The sequence below is a fragment of the Ipomoea nil genome, unplaced genomic scaffold (genome assembly GCF_001879475.1).
Source record: "Ipomoea nil cultivar Tokyo-kokei standard unplaced genomic scaffold, Asagao_1.1 scaffold0869, whole genome shotgun sequence".
NCBI classification, from domain to species: Eukaryota; Viridiplantae; Streptophyta; class Magnoliopsida; order Solanales; family Convolvulaceae; genus Ipomoea; species Ipomoea nil.
In genome coordinates this window covers 698,614-719,008 of record NW_017617297.1, presented here as the reverse complement: position 1 = coordinate 719,008, position 20,395 = coordinate 698,614, and the positions used below count along the sequence as shown (strand labels likewise).

The following is a 20,395-nucleotide window of genomic DNA, read 5'->3' as shown; positions in this document are numbered from 1 at the left end:
TATATATATATATATATATATATATATATATATATATATATAGAGAGAGAGAGAGAGAGAGAGAGAGAGAGAGAGTTGAGTTCAAATGAGGACAACCCTATTATATATAGAGGATTGTAAGGACAAATATGTCGTGTGCCATTAGTGTGTATGTCGTGTGCATGGCCTAATGTAGTCGTGTGACATAGTTTATATGTCGTGTGCATAAGTTTATTAATTAATATAGTATGGATTCGAAACATGATGTGGACAGAAATGTCGTGTGCCATTGTTTATTAATTTGTGTGCCTGAAACTAATTTGTTGTGTGCTCAATATTTATCCGCACAATCCTCTATATATTAGTGTGTGTGTGTGTGTATATATATATATATATTGGTGCATGCTGCCCTTTATTTTGTGCATATATATGTGGGTGGGGGGGAAATAATTAAATTAAATTTCTTCCATTTTCTTTTAAAATTTTTAAATAAAGAAATATATTAATCAAAAGTGAATGAAAAAGATTTGCATTTTGTCTAATTACAAAAGGTAGCAAGCTTTTTAAGGGTGTTTAGTTGGGAGAAAAGAATTGGGAAGGAAAGACATTGTAATTGGGTGGGAAAATAATAAGGTAAGAATAAAGTTTTTGTGTGAGTATATTAGTAATAAGATGGGAAGCGAATTCTTTAGTTATTTATAACTTGTTTATTTGTTAAGTTTATTGGGTGTTGTAATTCCATTAAGGGCACCATCAATCAAATAAATTAGTAAAACAATTCCACATCAACTATTATTAATGTGGGCTCCTACATTAATTGCCCTGTAAGAAGATTCGAATCTACCCATTCGAACATTCCGTGTTTCCGGCACAAAAATGCTAATCCAACGGCCACAACTTCCTGTCTACTTAGTCACCAAATTAAAGCTCTTAATGATGGTATAATTCCCAGTATAATCTGCCCCTCCCGTCTCTTATAACAGGAAAAACCTCCAAATCTTTCCTCGAACTCAGACCCTTCTCTGGCTCAGATTGTCTTCTTCCTCAGAGGGTTTACCAAACATTCTTCAACCTTACTGACAAACGCCGGAAAACCCACTTTCCGGCAGCTAAAGGGTGTTTGTTTCTACATGGTTCTTGAGATCTAGTGTTGTGTTTCATGCTGGGGTGTACATTGGAATATACATATTTTTTTAAAAAAGTTCGTAACTTTGTATATATACACATTAAGTTATTTCTGTGTGTTGGGAAATGGTGGTTAGAGTGAATTCGCCTCGAAAATCGATACACACGGTGTTGGAGAGAGTTGGGGTTTATGGCTTTGGCAGCGACAGCCAGAAGAGGCGCAAGTATGACGTTCAGGAAGAAGATGATACCATGGAAATGGTGCAGATTGGAGCTGAGAGGACCAAGAATGTGTTGATTCTCATGAGTGACACCGGCGGCGGCCACCGTGCTTCGGCGGAGGCGATTCGTGATGCCTTTAAGCTGGAATTTGGTGATGAATACAGGGTAAGGTTGAAATTTCTTCTATGTTTGCTACTTTATATTTTATTTGTTTTCTACTTTCTAGTCTGCCTCGCATTGCATTTCTGAAGCATTACCTTTATATATTCCTATAAATCTGTAATCTTTTTATTCAAAGATTAAACTTTTGCAAGTAGGAATTTATAGCCCTGGACCGGTTAGTTAACACAACTTAGAATAGAATTGATATATGGTGATGTTCAGACAAATCTTGGCTCAGGAATCTAGATTGATTATATTAGTCTTTAATGCTAAAGTTTATGGTTTTCTCCAGCTAGTTAGTATGATAATGTCATCTGTTTTGAGTTTTTGTTTCATTTCATAATGTTTTTTCAATATGTAATGATATGTTGTTTTAAAATTCGATATTGTCTTATGTTTTATTTTCGCAGGTTTTTGTGAAGGATGTTTGGAAGGAATACACTGGCTGGCCATTGAACAACATGGAGCAGCAGTACAAGTTCTTTATTAATCACGTGCAGCTTTGGAAGGTTGCGTTTCACAGTACATCGCCCCGGTGGATTCATTCTGTTTACCTTGCTGCCATTGCTGCCTACTATGCAAAGTAAATAAACTTCTTGTTCAATCTCGCCTTTTTGCTTTTATGCGTAGTCTATCCAACATCCTTTGTTGATTTGTTACTATGTTTTAGATTTATAGCATGTGTGGGTCAAATGTTTTCAATGTTTTCCTTATATGATGAATTTCGATGAAATCTTATAGGGAGGTAGAGGCTGGGCTAATGGAGTATAAGCCGGACATTATCATTAGTGTTCATCCTCTTATGCAACACATTCCATTGTTGGTTCTGAAATGGCAAGGATTAAAGAAGAAAGTAATATTTGTCACTGTCATTACAGATCTCAATTCTTGTCATCGCACATGGTAAATTGTTATTTTCTACATTAATGTTTTTTTGTTCGGTTGCGTTATAAGTCTAATAAGCAAAACTGGATTTATGTTTAGGTTTCACCCTGGTGTGAACCGGCTGTATTGTCCCTCGGAGGAGGTAGCGAAGAGGGCTTTGCTAGATGGCTTAGAAGAATCTCAAACGCGTGTCTTTGGGTTGCCTATTCGGCCCTCTTTCTGTCGTGCAGTTCTCTCTAAGGTGAATGTCAATTTTTGTTTAATTTCTTGCTTGACCCCCCGGGGTTTATTCTCTATTTGACCTTGTTTCTTATTGGTTTTTCGATTGTGATGCTTCATAGAACGAGCTAAGATTAGAACTAGAGCTAGATCCAACATTGCCAGCGGTTTTGCTGATGGGGGGAGGCGAAGGGATGGGCCCGGTGAAGAAAACTGCAGAAGCTCTCGAGGAAGCTCTGTTTGATAAAGAACACGGGAGGCCGATTGGACAAATGGTTGTCATTTGCGGGCGCAATGAAGCCCTTGCTGCCTCATTACGAGAGCTCGAATGGGACATTCCTATTAAGGTTGCTCATTTTGCCTCAACTGTTTCATTAATACTCAAATTAGATCCTTAATCGCCACATCGATCTCTTCCACTCTTACATAGGTTAAAGGCTTCGAGAAACAAATGGAAAAATGGATGGCAGCTTGTGACTGCATTATCACAAAGGTATGCGTTATGGCTCCCCGATTACTTTACCAATCGATTTGTACTTGACAATGGCGAATTTATGTGCCCTTTTAGGCTGGACCGGGCACAATTGCAGAAGCATTAATCCGAGGACTTCCCATTATTCTCAACGATTATATTCCCGGCCAAGTTAGTGAACTTTCCATGTTTCATTTACCATTTCCAGCAATACTATTGCTGATTTCCCTTCACATCCACAGGAAAAGGGGAATGTACCGTATGTAGTTGAGAATGGTGCGGGTGTTTTCACCCGAAGCCCCAAGGAGACAGCTAGAATCGTAGCGGACTGGTTTAGTACCAAAACCAACGACCTCAAAACGATGTCTGAGAATGCGCTCAAACTCGCGCAACCAAATGCCGTGTTTGATATTGTGAAGGACATTCATGATCTTGCATCTCAAAGGGGCCCTCTTGCAGACATTCCTTACATGTTCACATCATCATTCTCAAGCTTAATTTAATTAGGTATGTTGGACTAATTAAGGTTTGTTGTACTAGGATGTTATGTTATGTACAAAATTGTAGCATTTGTTCTTCTCATTCTTTGGCCCCTATGGCTTGCTATAAATCTTTTGTAGACAAACTCCATCTTAATTACATTTTTTTGTTTTTTTCCTCGTCTAGTATTTTGGGTGACGAGGGTAAATCCACCCTAGCCGGCAAAAGAATCAAACTGAAGTAAACCAGTTTAAGTTGCTCATAACTAATCAGCTCAAATCAAGAAGGCTAATAGGTTGCTTTCACTGGGAGTTGAACTTGTAATCTTGTAATTACTAAGTCAATAGCCTGTCCAACTTGGTTAGAATTACCTCTTCTCATCTAATATTTATGTCAACTTGGTAATATTTACTTGTCTTTGAGACTTCACTTTCTTGCCAAAAACGTCACCAAGACAATGACATCCATAGCTTCCATTTCTTAGATAACTTATGTAAGAAGTGGTCTATATTGCTTGCTACACTTGTCATACATTACCTGAGAATTGTTTACAAGGATGTTAGGCTTAGAAGCAAAATGTTCCTTTCTACCTTAGTTTTCTCAACTTTGTCTTTTACCTAAACAACATTATCTATTCTTGCATTTCCTTTTCCGCACTTGGCTTCCACGAATAACAAACTTACCTTGTATTCCACGTACCAATCAATGATTTTTTTTTTTTTTTTAATTTTCTTATTGTATTTCTGTGCATTTTCAAATCCATAATTACTCATTAACTGCACGCTCCCGGTTGGGTGCTGTGTTGCGCCTCACAGGCACAAATGGCGCTGTTGTTGTGCTGTGGTGGGACCCACTTCACTATCAAAAATCAAGTGCTTGCCGTGTGCACCCAAATCTTCTCTCTGATCGCCTTCTCTCCTCCACATAAGCTTGGCTTCCTCAAAAATCACAATTGGGGATGCCCTTACCACCCTAAAATGAATAGCAAATATACTGAACTTGTACCAGGTACTATTGTGACATTGTCCCTATAATATCTTATACAAATTTAATGTCTTTTTAAAACTTTAAAGCTTTGCACCAAGTACAAGATGTATGATATTGATTGACATTTGACATCGTAGTCTTTCTCTTAGTTTGGTGGTGGTGGTTGTTTATTAAGGATAATACTCCACTCTTATATATACAAATACGCGCACACAATTTTTCATTTTTTTTTAGCGTATAAAGGAAATTGATTTCAAGACATCTTATATATAAACTATTTGAAATTAACATATCTTAGTATAAACCAATGAGATAATTAAAATAAATTTTGTTATAAGAATTAAAGATGTAGCATAAATTTTAATACCTGCGTTTAGTGTTTGGGAATATGCTATTAAGATTGTGGATGACATAATTGATGCCCTTAAGGATTCACTTCTTTAAGAAAGATGTGAAAAAGTCGCCATGAAAGGAAGCAAGTTGCAAATCATTGTACCCAATTAAGTTATAGCCATTATTAGCGAGTAGTATTCTTCGTTACATTAGTATTTTTTTTTTTTTTTTTTTTTGCAACAAGATATCCTAGCTAAGGCCATCCACGACGCCGGTATAAGCATTTATAAACTCTTACAAAATTTATAAAAATTTAGATAAATTCAATAGTACAGTCACCAAATATTTATTAAATTAAAATTCATCATTTTAAAAATCAACAAAAGTTATTAATGAATACACCCCTCAAATAGTATGACATTTATTGTATGCTGGACAAGAATATATGATAATAAAAATAAATAATTATCAATTATTTAACAATATTGATAACTTGTCTGCCTCATTGTCAATTCTAAATTATTGATGCATGTTCCTCCCTTCACTTAGTCTATGGATCACACTCTCATACATCATGCCTATAGGAGACATAGTCATATCAAGCATACCAATTATGAAGTGTTTGCTTGCATGAAAAACTTTTTATAAGAAATTTTTTTAATTAAATTTGATGAAAATGAGATGTTTTTTTCCTTTTGATTCATGGAGAAAAAGTTTTCCTTAGTTATAAGGAAATTTGTAAGGGATGATATGGAAATAAAAAGTGAGCTAACATAATTATTTTATTTTTGTGATTTATTCTTATTTTTATTATCATTGTTATTGTGTAGAGGTACCTTACAATTCCAAATCTAACGAAACAATGAAATCAATATTTTCAGTAATTTTTTTCCACCAACTAAACAATTGAATCAATTTTTCTAGTAATTGCTTTTCCATGAAATTTTAATTCCATTTTCCCTCAAATATTTTTCATGAACCAAATGAATCCTAATTCTTGAGATAGGATTTGTCTAAAACTCAAACACAAAAAAGATTATAATCTATTTAAAAAGTTAATTGGCCCTGTTTGGTAAAATAGTTAGCTTATCAACCAATTTTGGCTTATTTAACCACTATTAGCTGTTTGACTTGGTTAAAAAATTAATATAAGTGTTTGGTTAATTAGCTTTTTGTAACTCCAAAATGCAAAAATTCAAAAAGCTGCTCAAAGTAAATTTTTCAATTAGCTTTTTGAGAAAAAAAAATTATATCAAACAGCGCAGCTATCAACTAACAACTAATTTACCAAACATCTTTCTACAATCAACTAATGTTATCAACTAGTCATACCATCTAAGCCAATCAACTAACATTAAATTACCAAACAACTCATGTCTACTGACAACATTTGGTTATGTACCGTAATTTACTTCATCCCACATACTCATGTCTACTGAGTCAATAAGTTACTGTAATTTACTTCATCTCACATACTCTGTCGAGCCGGAGTATGGGGAGTCTGGAGTTGGAGATTCAACTTTTTAGGAGGAAATTTATCCCCACAACACTCTCTTTTAAAAATAAATTGGTCTTACTACCATCTAATTATAATCGCAATTCAACATTTTTTTTACATCCATGAAATTTCAAACTCATCCCAAAAATATAATATAATAATACTATTATTAATATTTAAAATTATTATAAAATGATAAAAAGTAAAAAAAGAAAAAATGAAAAAAAGGGTTCTATCTCTACTCTTAAACAAATTGCAAATTTTAAGACACTGAAATCATTAAAATTAAAGAAATTTCAATTATATTACATTAAAAAATAAATAAAATTATTCGTGATGTAAATATTTTTTAAAAATATAAAAATATAAATAATATCATCACATTTACAATTTATTCACTATTTGGTTTACATTTTCTTCAAGAAACTCACATCCAATAATAATAATAATAAATTAATAATTAAAAATTAAAAAGTAAAAAAAGACAAAAGACTCCCATGTCGCAGCTTTTTGTAAGGCTTTGCAAGCTTTTATCCTTTGAATGCCTGCAGAGTGCAGGCCAACATGAAAAAAGAAAGCCACAAAAAAAAAAAAAAAAAAAAAAAAAAAATCCACATCAAGGGCCTGCTGCCGTCACAGGCCTGCTGGGCCCATTAGTGAGCAAAAACATTAAAAATAAAAATAATAAAAAATCACAACCTCATTATAATTTTTTTTTTTTCTTCGGCTGATTTTTCGGAGTGGTTTTTTAACCATCCTTTTATCATTTGTAATGCCTTATTATCTGATTTAAGTTAATGAAATTCACTTTATCCTGATTATAAAATTAAAGTATCCTAGCCTTTTTTTTTTTTTTTTTTTTGAAACACTATCCTAGCATTATTCGTAGCAAAGTTACATTAGAAAAATATAATGGCATAAGACACAAATAAGCCATTCATATTGTATAAAAAATAAAATTAAGCTAAACTCTAAAAAGCTCAAATATGTTATTGAGCTTTAAAAAATAATACAATTAAAACATTTTTACCCCTATAGCATGTTAAAACAAGTTATACCTAATTAAGATGCTACACTAAAATTTTGAATGCCACATGACCTTCCACATGGAAGAGGTCACTACATGTAATCTGAGCACAAAGTGCTTGGTAAATTTATTTAATTTTTAAACATGAAAAAATTTAATATTATTTAGGTCAAATTATTTGAATATAAAATAATAAAATAATAATTTTTGTTGAAGTTAGGCCCAAAAATGAGGCGGGTTAGGGTTGCATAATCGTAGTCCACAAACTTCGCGATCTGACCCGCAAAAAGTCTACAATGGAATGGGTCTAATGAGGCGGGCCGACCCACATTGACACACCTATTATTAGCTAATAGTTTTGAACCATGGTGTACCAATTAGATTTTAATGCATTGGGCTTCAAGAAGAGGCTAATAATAAGTATAAAGTACTTTAAAAGCATCAGTAAGGCCCAATACAATGTAGTCCAATAGTTATGCTGTGGAATAGTGTTCACCATGCGCATGGTGAACACGGGATAGATCCATAATTTCTAAACTGTAGATTCATAATTTTTATACTGTAGATTCATAACATTTGTACTGTAGATTCATAATTTCTATACTGTAGATTCATAATTTATGTACTGTAGATTCATAATATCTGTACTGCGAAGACGAAATAATGCGATTGCGAAGAGAGAAACGTCGTTAACAACAAATGAAAAACAAAAATTATGAATCTAAACATAGAAATTATGGATCTATCCCTGTGTTCACCATGCGCAAGGTAAACACGTTTCCACAGCATAATTTGCGAATGTAGTCACCACCAAGAAAGTAAGAAAGGAGTTGAAGTTTGAAGTCTTGAAATTTTTGTTTTCTTATTCAAATTGTATCTTACCAGTCGTGTTTTATTGAATTGTCTTGCAGCATTTTTCTTTGAGATTTTGTCATTTTAAATCCCATCTTACCTCCATTATTTCGCGTTTGGTTTGTTGGAAAAAATTTGGGGTCCGTTTGGAAAGCAGGAAAATGACTTCTGGAAAATGTTTTCTGGAAAATAAGTCATTTTTCAGAAAACATTTTCCTTTCCAGTGTTTGGTTGCATTCTGGAAAACTGTTTTTGTGTGTTTGGTTCATTTTCTGGAAAATGAATAGAATTGTATAATTAAATATTTTAATTATTTTATTTAAAATATTACAACATGTATAATAATATAATAATAATTTTAAATATAATAAAAAATAACTAATAATATATCAAAAATATTGTGGTGGTGGTGGTGGTGATGGTGTAGTGGTAGTGGTGTTATTTGTTATATAATAATAATAATAATAATAATAATAATAATAATAATAACAATAATAACTGGTGGTGGTATGACGGTGGTAGCAGTGGTGGTGGTGGTGATGGTGTGGTGGCGGTGGTATGGTGGTGGTGGTGGCGGCGACGATGGTGGTTGCGGTAGTATGGTGGTGGTGGTGGCGGCGGCGGCGGCGGTGGTATGGTCGTGGTGGTGGCGGCGTCGGTGGTGGTGGTGTGGTGGCGGTTGCGGTGGTATGGTGGTGGTGGCGGTGGCGGTGGTATGGTGGTGGTGGTGGCGGCGACGACGGTAGTTGTAGTGGTATGGTGGTGGTGGCGGTGGTAGTGGTGGTGGTGTGGTTGCGGTGGTATGGTGGTGGTGGCGGCGGCGGCGGCGGTGGTGTGATGGTGGTGGCGGTGGTTGCGATGGTATGGTGGTGGTGGCGGCGGCGGCGGTGGTGGTGGCGGTGACGGTGGTTGCGGTGGTATGGTGGTGGTAGTGGCGGCGATGATGGTGGTAGTGGTGGTGGTGTGGTGGTGGTGGCGGTGGTGTGATGGTGGTGGTGGTGGCGGTGGCGGTGGTATGGTGGTGGTGGCGGCGGCGACGGTGGTTGAGGTGTTATGGTGGTGGTGGCGGCGGCGGCGGCGATGGTGGTAGTGGTGGTGGTGGCGGCGACGGTGGTTGCGTTGGTATGGTGGTGGTAGTGGTGACGACGGTGGTGGTAGTGATGGTGGTGTGGTGGCGGTGCTATGGTGGTGGTGGTGGCGGTAACGATGGTACGGTGGTGGTGGTAGTGGCAGCGGTGGTGGTGGTGGTGGTATGGTGTTGGTGGTGGTAGTGGTTGCGGTGGTATGGTGTTGGTGGTGGTAGTGGTGGTGGTGTGGTGGCGGTGGTGGCGGTGATATAGTGGTGGTGGCGGCGGCAGTAGTGGCGGTGATGGTGGTGGTATGGTGTTGATGATGTTGGTGGTGGTGTGATGTTGGTGTAAAAGTTGGAAAATGACTTCCCCCCAAAAAAAGGGGAAGTCATTTTCCTCCAAAACAAGCTTATTTTCCAAAGTCAACGGAAAATAATTTCCGTTGACTTGATTTTCCAAGCACATCCAAACAATGGAAACTTGGAAAATGATTTCCAGAACTCATTTTCCAGGTTTCCAAACACACCCTTGAAGGAAAATGAAATTGAAATTTCATGGAAAATAAATTCAAAAAAAATGAATTACATTGTTTGGTTAGTGGAAAAAAAAATAAGAAATTACTGGGAATATATATTCTTTATTTGGTTGGGTTTAGAAGTGTAAGGAATAATGAATATCAAAATCAATATGCCCTAAAAAGATTAATGAATAAATAGGTACCTATGTAATTAAGAAACTTCTCGTCATGTTATTTTTCTTCCAAGCCTTACGAAAAAACAAAATCTCACCCCTTTGCAAAGAATTCATTTTTCAATGAACCAAACAACATAAAACTATATTTTTCTTGAAAAATATTTTCCATCCAACCAAACACCTCCACTTCAGTGTTTCTGTTTGTTTGTTTTTTTTTTTTTTTTTTTTTTTTTTACACAAAATTTTCGTTAATCCAATTATTAACTTCTGTAAATGCTAATGAAGTAGGGAGGGAAAAATGGTCTAAGTGAAAAGATTGAGGACAAAAGATGGGTGTTTTTTTGCTCTCATTCTTTACCACTTTGCCCAATTTGTGATTAGTAATAGAGGGAAAAAATCATAAATGTTCACCTAGTTTGTATAAAATGGGATGCCAATTAGCAACTTTTGCAAAAAGTTTTACTACATAGACTCTAATTTTTTTTTATTTTTTTTTTCTTTTGAGTATACCCATGGTTTTCACTGTCACACAGTGATTAATCCCCTTGTTGAATTGTAGGCACCTCTTTTGGATGGGACAACTGGCCTGGAGATTTAAGGTTGTTCCATTCTCAAAGCTAAGAATCAAACCATTGACCTTTGGTTAAGAATGGATGAGTCCCTTCCACTCAACCACACCCTCCAGGTTATAGACTCTCAATTTCTACTCCATTACTTTTTATTCCTTGACGGGCAACCATTAATAAGTTATCTTCTGTATATCCCAAAGAAAATATCAACATCAAAAGTGAGAGAGTGAAAATTGAAAGTAAAATTAGAGAGTCCAAGTACTATTTTCTTTTTGCAAATGGTTCTACTACATCTACTCCTTAATCCTACTCCTTAAATTGTACTCTCTAATGTGACGAATTCTTATAAATTAATTTTTTCATGTGAATCCTAATACAAGTGTCTATATCAAAAATTTTGTGTGTGAAAGTACAAAATAGGAGTAAATGTAGCATTTTTCTTTTGCAAATGGGGTGAAACTGCCAAAAGCTGAAAATGCAATGTACCAAAATTGACCAAAAAAAAAAAAAAAAAAAAAAACTCTATCTTTTCTGCAGCTTTTCAGATTTTGGTATTATGGGGTGGTCCAATATAATACCCAATTTTCTTTGCAGAAATTTCATTAATGTTTTTTTTTTTTTGCAAACGAAATTTCATTAATGTTTTGTTTGCAGGTGTAGCATTATTCTAGTCTTGTAGATGAGGAATTGAAGGAATTGTAGGTGCCCTTTTCTTTCCCATGAAACTTTATTCTGCTAAGAAATACAGTACTGTACACCTTTTACTAGAGTCATTTTTACTGGTTTTTGTAGTTTAAATGTCACCAAAAAGCAAAGACTTATTATTGATTCGTTGTCTTTTAGGAGATAAAACTGTTGCAAATGAAGGCATAGAATAGACATTGCTATGCTTTTAAGAAATAGACATTGGCCCTGTTTGGTAAAATGGCTGTTAGCTGTTAGCTGATTGTGTTAATTAGAGGGTATAAATAGTTGATAACATTAGCTGATTGTAGAAAAGTGTTTGGTAAATTAGCTGTTAGCTGATAGCTGTTTGGTATAATTTCTTTTTTCAAAAAGCTAATTGAAAAAGTTGCTTGGAGTAGCTTTTTGAATTTTAGCCTTTTGAAGTTGCAAAAAGCTAATTAACCAAACATTTATATTGATATTTTAACTAAATCAAACAATTAATAGTGGTCAAATAGGCCAAAATTGGCCTATAGGCCAATTTTTTACCAAATAGGGCCATTGTTTTTTGCAATGTTTAAAAACTGTAATTGTTTAGAATAGGATGAAAACACTTGAACCTTTTGTCGTTGGGATTTGATGCAGATACCTTATTTGGTAGAAGAAGAAAGTTTTTTTTTTTTTTTTGAGAATGTAGAAGAAGAAAGATTTGCATCTATGTAAATTCAATTCTTACCTTGAAGCTGCAAACAAGAACAAGGAAATTGTATCGTTGCTAGCAGGAATTGAAGAATCTACCAATTAAAGTGTGATTAAGTATATATCATGTGCTGTCTTAATCCCCTTAATTAATTGAAAATAATTGTGATAATTTTATGTTTATTTACAACTTTCATGGTTGTTAGTGACTTTTGATGAATTGAAATCATGATGAATAATCTTACTTAATTTGCTACCTCAAAGAAAAGCCAATGTCTTGTCCATCTTCCAATCAATAGTTGAAATATGGTGTTGGACTGTTGGTTTTTTTTTTTTTTTTTTTTTTTTCCAGATTGTAAACCAATCACTGGATCAGTCAATGTAGGTTAGCTGAAATGTGAGTGAACCCCACTCCCCCAGTCTCCCCCCTCCGGTTAATTAATTAAATAGATTGAATCGTGATACTTTTTTTTTTGGTTACTTTTATTGATTTTGTATAATATAATAATAATTGATGGGGTCATGGCTCTAGCAAATTTTAGTATGAATCATGGTCTAAAATGGTGTCATTTCTTTTAACGAAGAGAAATAGCACCCGTTTCGGCGTAATTAGTTCTGTTTCTATAACATATTCAGTTTCATTTTATATACATTGTAGTTTTATATCAGCACAACTACAGTTTCATTTGATATTATACATACAATAGTTTTATTACAGTGAGACCTACTATTAAATTTTATTTTACAAACATTGTAGTCTTATTACAACACCACTAAATTATAATTAGAGTTAATTCCACCAGAAGTCCCTTATTTTTTGTGGCAATTTCAAATTTAGTCTCAGACTACCGTTTTTGTCATTTAACATCCCAAACTATTATTTTTTGGACACTTTTAGTACTTCTATGACTTTTCCTATTTTTAGTAAGTGCATTTTTGTCTCTTCATATTTTTCTTTTGTTATTTTTCTGATTTGAACCGGTTTAATTGGTTTAGAACTTTACTAAAAACCGGTTGAAAAATATGGTTACTAAAAATCAGAGGTTGACCTACAAAGGACTTCCAGGCTTCATACCTTAGCTATATTTGATTTCAAAAAAGAAAAAAAAAAAAAATGAAGTAGGCAGCTTGACCTACAAAGGACTTCTAGGCTTCATACCTTAGCTATCTTTTATTTAAAAAAAAAAAAAGAAAAAAGAAAAAAGAAGAGGACCAATTTGGTACTTTCGCTTTAGTCGATGGACCATTTTGGTAATTTACTATAAGATAATGATTCTATGTATATTTGAAGATTGAGTGTGTTGGTAATGTACACCATGGAATTGATTGAGATGATTATAAACGAGATTATTACAAACTACTTGGAAATAAATAAAGGGAACTACAATTGATAGGAAAATGATATAAGAACTAAATTATTATATATAATTATTATATAAGCAACGAATCACAATAAGACAATAGTTCAAAACTCAAGATCATAAAGGAGAAAAGAAGTTACAATTAAAGTCTACTTAAAAATGCTAAAAACAAGTTAAGTCAATGAGATTTACGAAATTCATTAGTTTGAAACTATCAACCTAAGTATGGGATAATCAATTCAAATCAATAAGTCAACTAACACAAGTTAGTGTGACAACATTATGCTTGATCAACAACATCAAAAGGAGGTGTTCCAACTTGATCTTTGGCTTCCCCATTAGAATCCCCAAGCTCTTCTAGAAGCCCCCAATCTTCAATCTTGAATTTAGGGCATGCAATTTCCATTTGCTCGTAAATTGTCTTTTGCATCATTTTCATGCCCTGAAAGGTGACCTTAACCTTGTCCTCTTGAAACTTTTCATTAATGGAAGAATTGGCCCCAAGCGCATCAAAGAAGATCTTTAGGGCATCTTCATTTGTTGAGAAATTGAAGATCATCTCAACTAGAAATGATACTACCATAACACTCAGTACGAACGCGCTTTAAGATAATAGGTCTATCATTCTTCAAGGCTACCAACTCATTAACTACTAGACCTTTCTCATTGAAAAGAGTTATGATTTTCCAGGAAAACCAGGTTAGTCATCACCCAAGTTTATATCATATAAAACCTTAGGAATGATGCCATCTACGCCATCCAGCTTCAAAGACTGCAATGCTACAACCTCCAAATCTAAGTTAGCAGACCATTGAGGATTGGAAACCTTCGTAACCTTGGGTGTGCCATTAGGTGACAAAGCTAACCTCATTCTAAGTTCTCGAAGAAGTATTTCTTCTTCTATTTTTTTTAATGGAAATAGGCATAAGATCTTAGATCTTTATGTGAAGTTGGCTTTAAATCTTGACGAACCCCTATATCTCACTACTATTGAAACACATCTATCTATGGTGGCTTGTTTAACCGGGCATGACCTATCAAGAACAAAGAACAAAGTGATCAACCTATGATCATTAGGCATAACCATGGTTGGGATCATATTGTAGAATTAGAGGATTTATCATATGAAGGAGTCCAAAGGAATCACAGACTTTCCTTAATAGAGTATAGTGAACAACCATGGAAGTGTCATCTCAATCGAGCATACCTCTGTAATCATCTAAAGTTGAGGTTCTAAACTTAGAAGTGATCTTCAAAGGAATGTGTTAGACAGTTATTGATCGGGTAGTAAGGACCTTTGAAATCCTTGTCAACGTCTACCTTTACATTACTTTCCAATCCACCATGCACGTTTAAACTCAGCATATGGCTTCAAGTTAGGGCCGTATTCTTTGTATTTACACTAACACTAAGATTTATAAGTTTAATTTTTGAACCATTTATATCTTATTAAAATAATAGTTAATACAATAAATTGTGATATAATATGGATAAATTTTACTTCATAATAAAATTATGGAGAAAGTCTTGCCAACAAAAGGCGAAATCCCTCATCCCAGGGACCTCTACACTCCAACTTGACAAGATTGTGGATGAATAAATTACAGTGGCACAATGACTCATTAGGTGAGAAGACTAGTGCCTAATGTCCCGAGCCACCCTTACAAGAGGGTGAAACTCTCACATTGCGATCTATTAGGTGGGGGAGTATTAGTGTCTAATGCCCATAAGAAGTCACTCCCAAGAGGGTGAAACTCCTATCTGTGACTAGTAGAGTTTAATTTTACGTTCTTGCTTACAATCTGTCACTCAGAAATCAATTGAGCTATTCGTGTGAGACTATTAAAAAAAAACAGAACAATGAGAAGAGTTACACAATAAAATTGTATCATGCTCACACGGGGAATTTAATTAGTTCCTAAATATAAATATTATTTATGATATAAATTATGTGTAATTAGCAATAAATATTAAATCCAAAATCCAGTACCCTCTTTCCCTTTCTAGTTTTGCTTCTCTGTTTCTGTATCGTAATTCTTTCAGAGTTTCAGTGTTTCACTCAGCCGTTTGCCATAAATATCTCTCTTTGATCCATTCATCCATCAATCCATCAAGTTGCTATTCGTGTTCCCATTCATTTGATTCGATCTTTTTGTAGTCAATCTGATACCTAGTTGGGTGGATAAACTTGATCTGGGTTTCGCATTCCCAGCCACATCAATGTCATCATCAGCTAGCTCGGGAAATCATAGCTATCAAATCCCGCGATCCATTCTGGATCGGACCCAATCCGGGAATCCGGACCCAGATGCCCATCGGTTCGGCAATCAGACGGGAATCAAGTCGTTGGCGGTTTGCAGCCCTAGCAATGCTAAGTGTCCGCATTTGCCTATGCTCCGATCGAAATTTGTGCCCAACCCGTTCCAGAATCTACGGGCGTGTCTGAGGGTGAGGCCTCTGGGGAGGGCGTCCATCCGCCGCGAGCCGACGAATGAGGTCGTCAGATGCGGAGCGTGCGGGCTGGCTGGGCCGCGGCTCTACGCTTGCGTCACTTGCGCCGCTGTGTTCTGCCATCTGCACGCGCCGCCGCACGCGGCGGAGTCGTCTCACCACGTCTCTGTTGACGTCGATCGCGCTGAGCTCTTCTGCTGCTCGTGCCGGGACCAGGTGTATGATTTGGATTTTGACGCGGCTGTGGTCCTAGCGCAAACGGAGGCCGCCATGATCGGATCCACCCACCAGCAGCCGCCGCCGCCACAGGAGAGCTTAAGAAAGCGGCGGCGCGTTGATTACAAACCCTGGTCGCCCGATCTGAAAGAGCAAGTCCTGATTGTAGAAAACTCGATGCCGTTATCGACTCAAACCGGAAACGGAAACGAATCCGAGTCACCAGACCGTCCCTGGGGATTGAGAGGCCTGAACAATCTAGGCAATACGTGCTTTATGAACTCTGTATTGCAAGCATTGATGCACACACCACCACTGAGGAACTATTTTCTGAGTGATAAGCATAACAGATATTTTTGCCAGCAGAAAAATAGGAGTATCACCACAAGATCGAAAGAAGATAGTAATAAAAATGTGAAACTGTGTTTAGCTTGTGATTTGGATGCGATGTTCTCTGCTGTTTTTTCTGGGGAGCAAGCTCCATATAGCCCTGCAAAGTTCTTGTACAGGTCTGCATTGATTTGGGCTGTCTTTTGTGTTCATTGTGGAGTTTATGAAGTGGCTATGAACAATAGATCCAGTGATCTGCATTTTTTTGTAGCTTTTGGTGAAAGGTGTATAATAGGGTATCCATTCTGATCATAACTTAAATCGAGTTAGGGCAATACTAACTTTTCAGTTGTGATGTAACTATCACATCTTTACTGTGTCACAGTGAAAATATTTAGTTTTAAATGTTTTTTGGACTGTCCTCCCTGAGATATTGCTTAGTTTGCATGTGATTTTTTTTTTTTTTTTTTGGGTCTCTGAAGTGACAAAGAAGTTGTCTCTCTCTCTCTGTATTTTAAATTTGAAATTTTAAGAAATTGGTCTTTGCAAGGTTTTGATTAGCTTCACGCAAATTGTGTTTTTGGTGGCTTTACGTTTTATTTTTATTTTTATTACAGCTGGTGGCAGCATGCAAATAACCTTGCAAGTTATGAACAGCAGGATGCCCATGAATTTTTCATTTCCATGCTTGATGCACTTCATGAGAGGTTGCAGAATGACAAGTGCAAGCCTCAGAATTCAGGTAGTTTGGTGATTGTTCAAACCATAATGTAGTTCTTACACCTAATGTCTTTTTCCATGTATAGTTTGAACTTTGAAGTGCTTTTAGTGCCTTAGTAATTGTAGGCCTAAAAAGAGCTAATCTTTCTGTAAAGAGGTTTCTCAATTCTGTGTAGATTTATGCTATATGGAGATCATGGGATTTAAGTCATTTAACCATCAAATTTACCATCTTTCATTTTTGCTGGAAAAGCAGATGCTTTGTTAGTTAAATCATCCAGGTGCTAAACTCTTGAATTTAGGACTCATAGTATTAAGTTCTTTTTTCTTGAGAAAATAAAATTAGTTAATGTTGTGTATCTGACTATCTGTGTTTATATGTGTCACATGAATGATCTGTTTTGTAAGAATATTTGTTATGGCATTGAAGTGAAATATGGTTCTTTAATGTGTTGTGTTGATTATCCAACTACTTTGGAAGAAAGTTGCAAAACAAAACATGGTAATTGAAATCACTTACCATTGCTGTTATGCAACTATTTCTAATGGGAATATAGAATCAGAAAAATAAATTTTACTATGCTGTAGCACATAGTGACGGAGTCTTAACCCCAAACTTGGAATAGGATGATGATAGAATTAGACGCTTAAGATTCTTAGATAATTATTGATTTGTCTTGTTAAGCATAGAATTAAAATACTCCATATGCTTTATGTCTGGTTGTAGTGGAAGGGCTGGGAGCCCTGACCGACATGTCCTGCATAGTTTAGGATCTGTTTGTTTGTCATTGTATACTAGCATCTCACTGAATCATGGCAACTGGATCTTGTTGTCAATTGATTAGCGCATTTAACTGCAGGCTGTGAGTTTAGGTCCCTCCTTTGACCTAGGCATTGATGAATTGGCAAGTGTTCACAGATAACAGATTTAGGACTATTTCTCAAACTGCAAGCTTCCATCTTCTTCAGTAAGTCTCAATTTTTTTGTCTAATTGGTTAGTAATTAGGCCTAGGATCTTTCTCGTGCGACATCACCTCTGCTTATTTCGAGTTCTACCATTTTTAGGGTCTTCACTTCGAGACAGCTGATCTCAAAGGTTGAAGAGAGTTTGAAGTTTCCAGCCTCTGCTAGGTTGATTGGTGGCTATATCCTTTTGTAATTCCTTTATGGCATAGCATTTTTGGAAAATTAAAGACTTTGGTTACCTTCAGGTTCTTCAGGAGAATTGTTAAATCTTTTGGGAATCTCTTTGTAGCTCTACCTTATGTTAATAGGTTATCATTTTGAGCTGCAAACTCTTCATTGTAGGTAAATGTGTCACTTCAATTCTCTCTTGCCAGTATGGTAGTACATACAGTTGAGATGAGGTTACCCTTATTTTTCTATTGTCTAATTGAGTAAATAACAAAAATAATACATTGCTATACCATGTTAGGTATTGCCTTGTTACATACTGAATGAGCTTAAAATAATGTCTTCCTATTATGTGTCTTAGGAGCAATATTTTTGCCCAAAAGTTTCTTGTTTGGTTTAAATTTGTCATGCATATTTGTTTTGAATCATTAAAACATGATTATAAATTCCGGTTTTCAATTTTAAAAAATGTTTCAATACATATATGCTGCAAACATTAACATTTTTATTGTTATGTCAAATATAATTGGAGTTATTCTCTAATGCAGGCAGTGGAAACTGTTGTATTGCTCACAAAGTGTTCTCTGGAATCTTACGGTCTGATGTCATGTGTACAGCTTGTGGCTTCACTTCTACAACATATGATCCATGTGTTGACATCTCATTGGATTTGGAACCAAACCAAGGGACTTCTGGGAAGATGACGTCCACAAAATCTCATCACTCAAACTATAGACAAGCAGACTTAGTGAATTCTAGCAATAGTGGAATTTCTACATTGGTGGGATGTTTAGACCGTTTTACAAGACCTGAGAAATTAGGTTCTGACCAAAAATTTTTCTGCCAACAGTGTCAAGTTAGTCAGGAGTCTCTTAAACAGATGTCCATAAGAAAACTGCCCTTGGTATCCTGTTTCCATATCAAAAGATTTGAGCACTCCCATATTCGGAAAATGTCCAGAAAGATTGACCGCTATCTGCAGTTTCCTTTTTCCTTGGACATGGCACCTTATCTCTCTTCCTCTATATTAAGGAACCGGTTTGGAAACAGACTTTTCTCCTTTGACGGGGACGAAGAAGATGCTTCCAGTGAATTGTCATCAGAGTTTGAATTGTTTGCTGTCATCACACATAATGGTAAACTTGATGCTGGCCATTATGTGACTTATTTGAGGTTAAGTAATCAATGGTACAAATGTGATGATGCATGGATTACGCAGGTAAGTGAAAGTATAGTGAGAGCCGCACAGGGATATATGATGTTCTATGTGCAGAAAATGCTTTACTACAAGGCAAGTGAAAAACAAGAGGTCTAGCACAAGACATGCAGGAGCAGAGAATTTTGCGATAATGCACCCCTGCACTGGATAAAACTGAAATCACTGTTGGCGCGTAACAGAGGAGTGCTTATCAAAGCCGAGTCCTGTGAAATCGTTAGCTTTGGGCACGACCACATATGGTGAAAGACTAAAGCTTTTCTTTCTGTTTCTTGGCAGTATCGGATGGTGATGGCTTATTCTCGGCTGGAGTCCAATGCAAAACCTGAATTTTCAAGGTCAAACTCCCTAACCTCTGGGAAATTTTGATGAGAAGAGCTGAAGAAATACTGATTCCTTGCATAGAAACAATGCAGGGAACTTGATTTGATTCCTTTTTAATTCATTTGTCACCCCCCAACATTTAAAAAGAGGGGGGAAAATACAAAAAGGAAAAGGGTAACACCTGAAAGAAACCCTTCTAGTTCCTCCCTCATGCATTCATTCATACATGGCTGACTAAAGATATACTTTTTAGTTGCATTGTTGGTTTTCTCCCCATCATGAAATCAGGATTCAGTGTGCTTGCTGGGACTTGTGGTGTTGAATTTGATGAGCCACCTAACCCAAAATTTGTTTTTAATGGCACTCCAATTTCAGATTTCTGTGCTGATCTCTTTGGTGAATGAAAAATTAACCATTGTGCACCACATGATGAGATTGCTTATCTTTATGTGGTTCATTAACTGTATATATCTACTAATTTATACTGCATATCCCATAGAGATTGTACATTTATGTTGTCTAATCACATCAACATATCTGCACTACATTTTCAGTGGAGATTGAATCATGTTGTAAGCATACTTGTTCTGGTAAGCTCTTTAGTATTTTATGGTGCGCCTGTCATAGCAGCTTTTTATTTCTAAGAATAAGAATGAAAAGAAGCATGAGTTGAACTATGTGTATGCAGTACTCTTTGGAAAGTC

At 35.8% G+C, this 20,395-nt stretch overlaps 2 protein-coding genes across 4 annotated transcripts; both read left to right on the top strand.

The window, feature by feature from the left end:
• Nucleotides 1-902: 902 nt before the first annotated feature.
• LOC109178727 (monogalactosyldiacylglycerol synthase 2, chloroplastic) lies at nucleotides 903-4,609 on the top strand. 3 transcript variants are annotated; one of them, XM_019328266.1, is made up of 9 exons: nucleotides 903-1,491; nucleotides 1,899-2,071; nucleotides 2,230-2,391; nucleotides 2,473-2,614; nucleotides 2,715-2,939; nucleotides 3,023-3,085; nucleotides 3,161-3,235; nucleotides 3,307-3,571; nucleotides 4,360-4,609. In XM_019328266.1, exons 1-8 carry the CDS (start codon nucleotides 1,231-1,233, stop codon nucleotides 3,565-3,567), a joined length of 1,362 nt encoding a protein of 453 aa, XP_019183811.1. In that variant the 5' UTR covers nucleotides 903-1,230; the 3' UTR covers nucleotides 3,568-3,571; nucleotides 4,360-4,609. The 3 variants fall into 3 exon arrangements, with proteins under 3 accessions (XP_019183811.1, XP_019183812.1, XP_019183810.1); XM_019328267.1 differs by lacking the exon at nucleotides 4,360-4,609 and adding an exon at nucleotides 3,731-3,749; XM_019328265.1 differs by lacking the exon at nucleotides 4,360-4,609 and having other exon boundaries at nucleotides 3,307-3,692.
• Nucleotides 4,610-15,250: 10,641 nt separating this feature from the next.
• On the top strand, nucleotides 15,251-20,133 carry LOC109178792 (ubiquitin carboxyl-terminal hydrolase 22). The gene is made up of 3 exons (XM_019328354.1): nucleotides 15,251-16,475; nucleotides 16,914-17,038; nucleotides 18,700-20,133. Exons 1-3 carry the CDS (start codon nucleotides 15,520-15,522, stop codon nucleotides 19,464-19,466), a joined length of 1,848 nt encoding a protein of 615 aa, XP_019183899.1. The 5' UTR covers nucleotides 15,251-15,519; the 3' UTR covers nucleotides 19,467-20,133.
• The last annotated feature ends 262 nt before the right edge of the window (nucleotides 20,134-20,395 follow it).

Excerpts from the sequence above, each read along its gene's own strand:
- LOC109178727 (XM_019328266.1), top strand. The coding sequence starts at position 1,231 with ATGGTGGTTAGAGTGAATTCGCCTCGAAAATCGATACACACGGTGTTG. Across the intron at positions 2,940-3,022 it reads AATGGGACATTCCTATTAAG|GTTAAAGGCTTCGAGAAACA; the intron begins GTTGCTCATTTT and ends ACTCTTACATAG. Across the intron at positions 3,236-3,306 it reads ACGATTATATTCCCGGCCAA|GAAAAGGGGAATGTACCGTA; the intron begins GTTAGTGAACTT and ends TCACATCCACAG.
- LOC109178792 (XM_019328354.1), top strand. The coding sequence starts at position 15,520 with ATGTCATCATCAGCTAGCTCGGGAAATCATAGCTATCAAATCCCGCGA. Across the intron at positions 16,476-16,913 it reads CCTGCAAAGTTCTTGTACAG|CTGGTGGCAGCATGCAAATA; the intron begins GTCTGCATTGAT and ends TTTTTATTACAG. Across the intron at positions 17,039-18,699 it reads GTGCAAGCCTCAGAATTCAG|GCAGTGGAAACTGTTGTATT; the intron begins GTAGTTTGGTGA and ends TCTCTAATGCAG.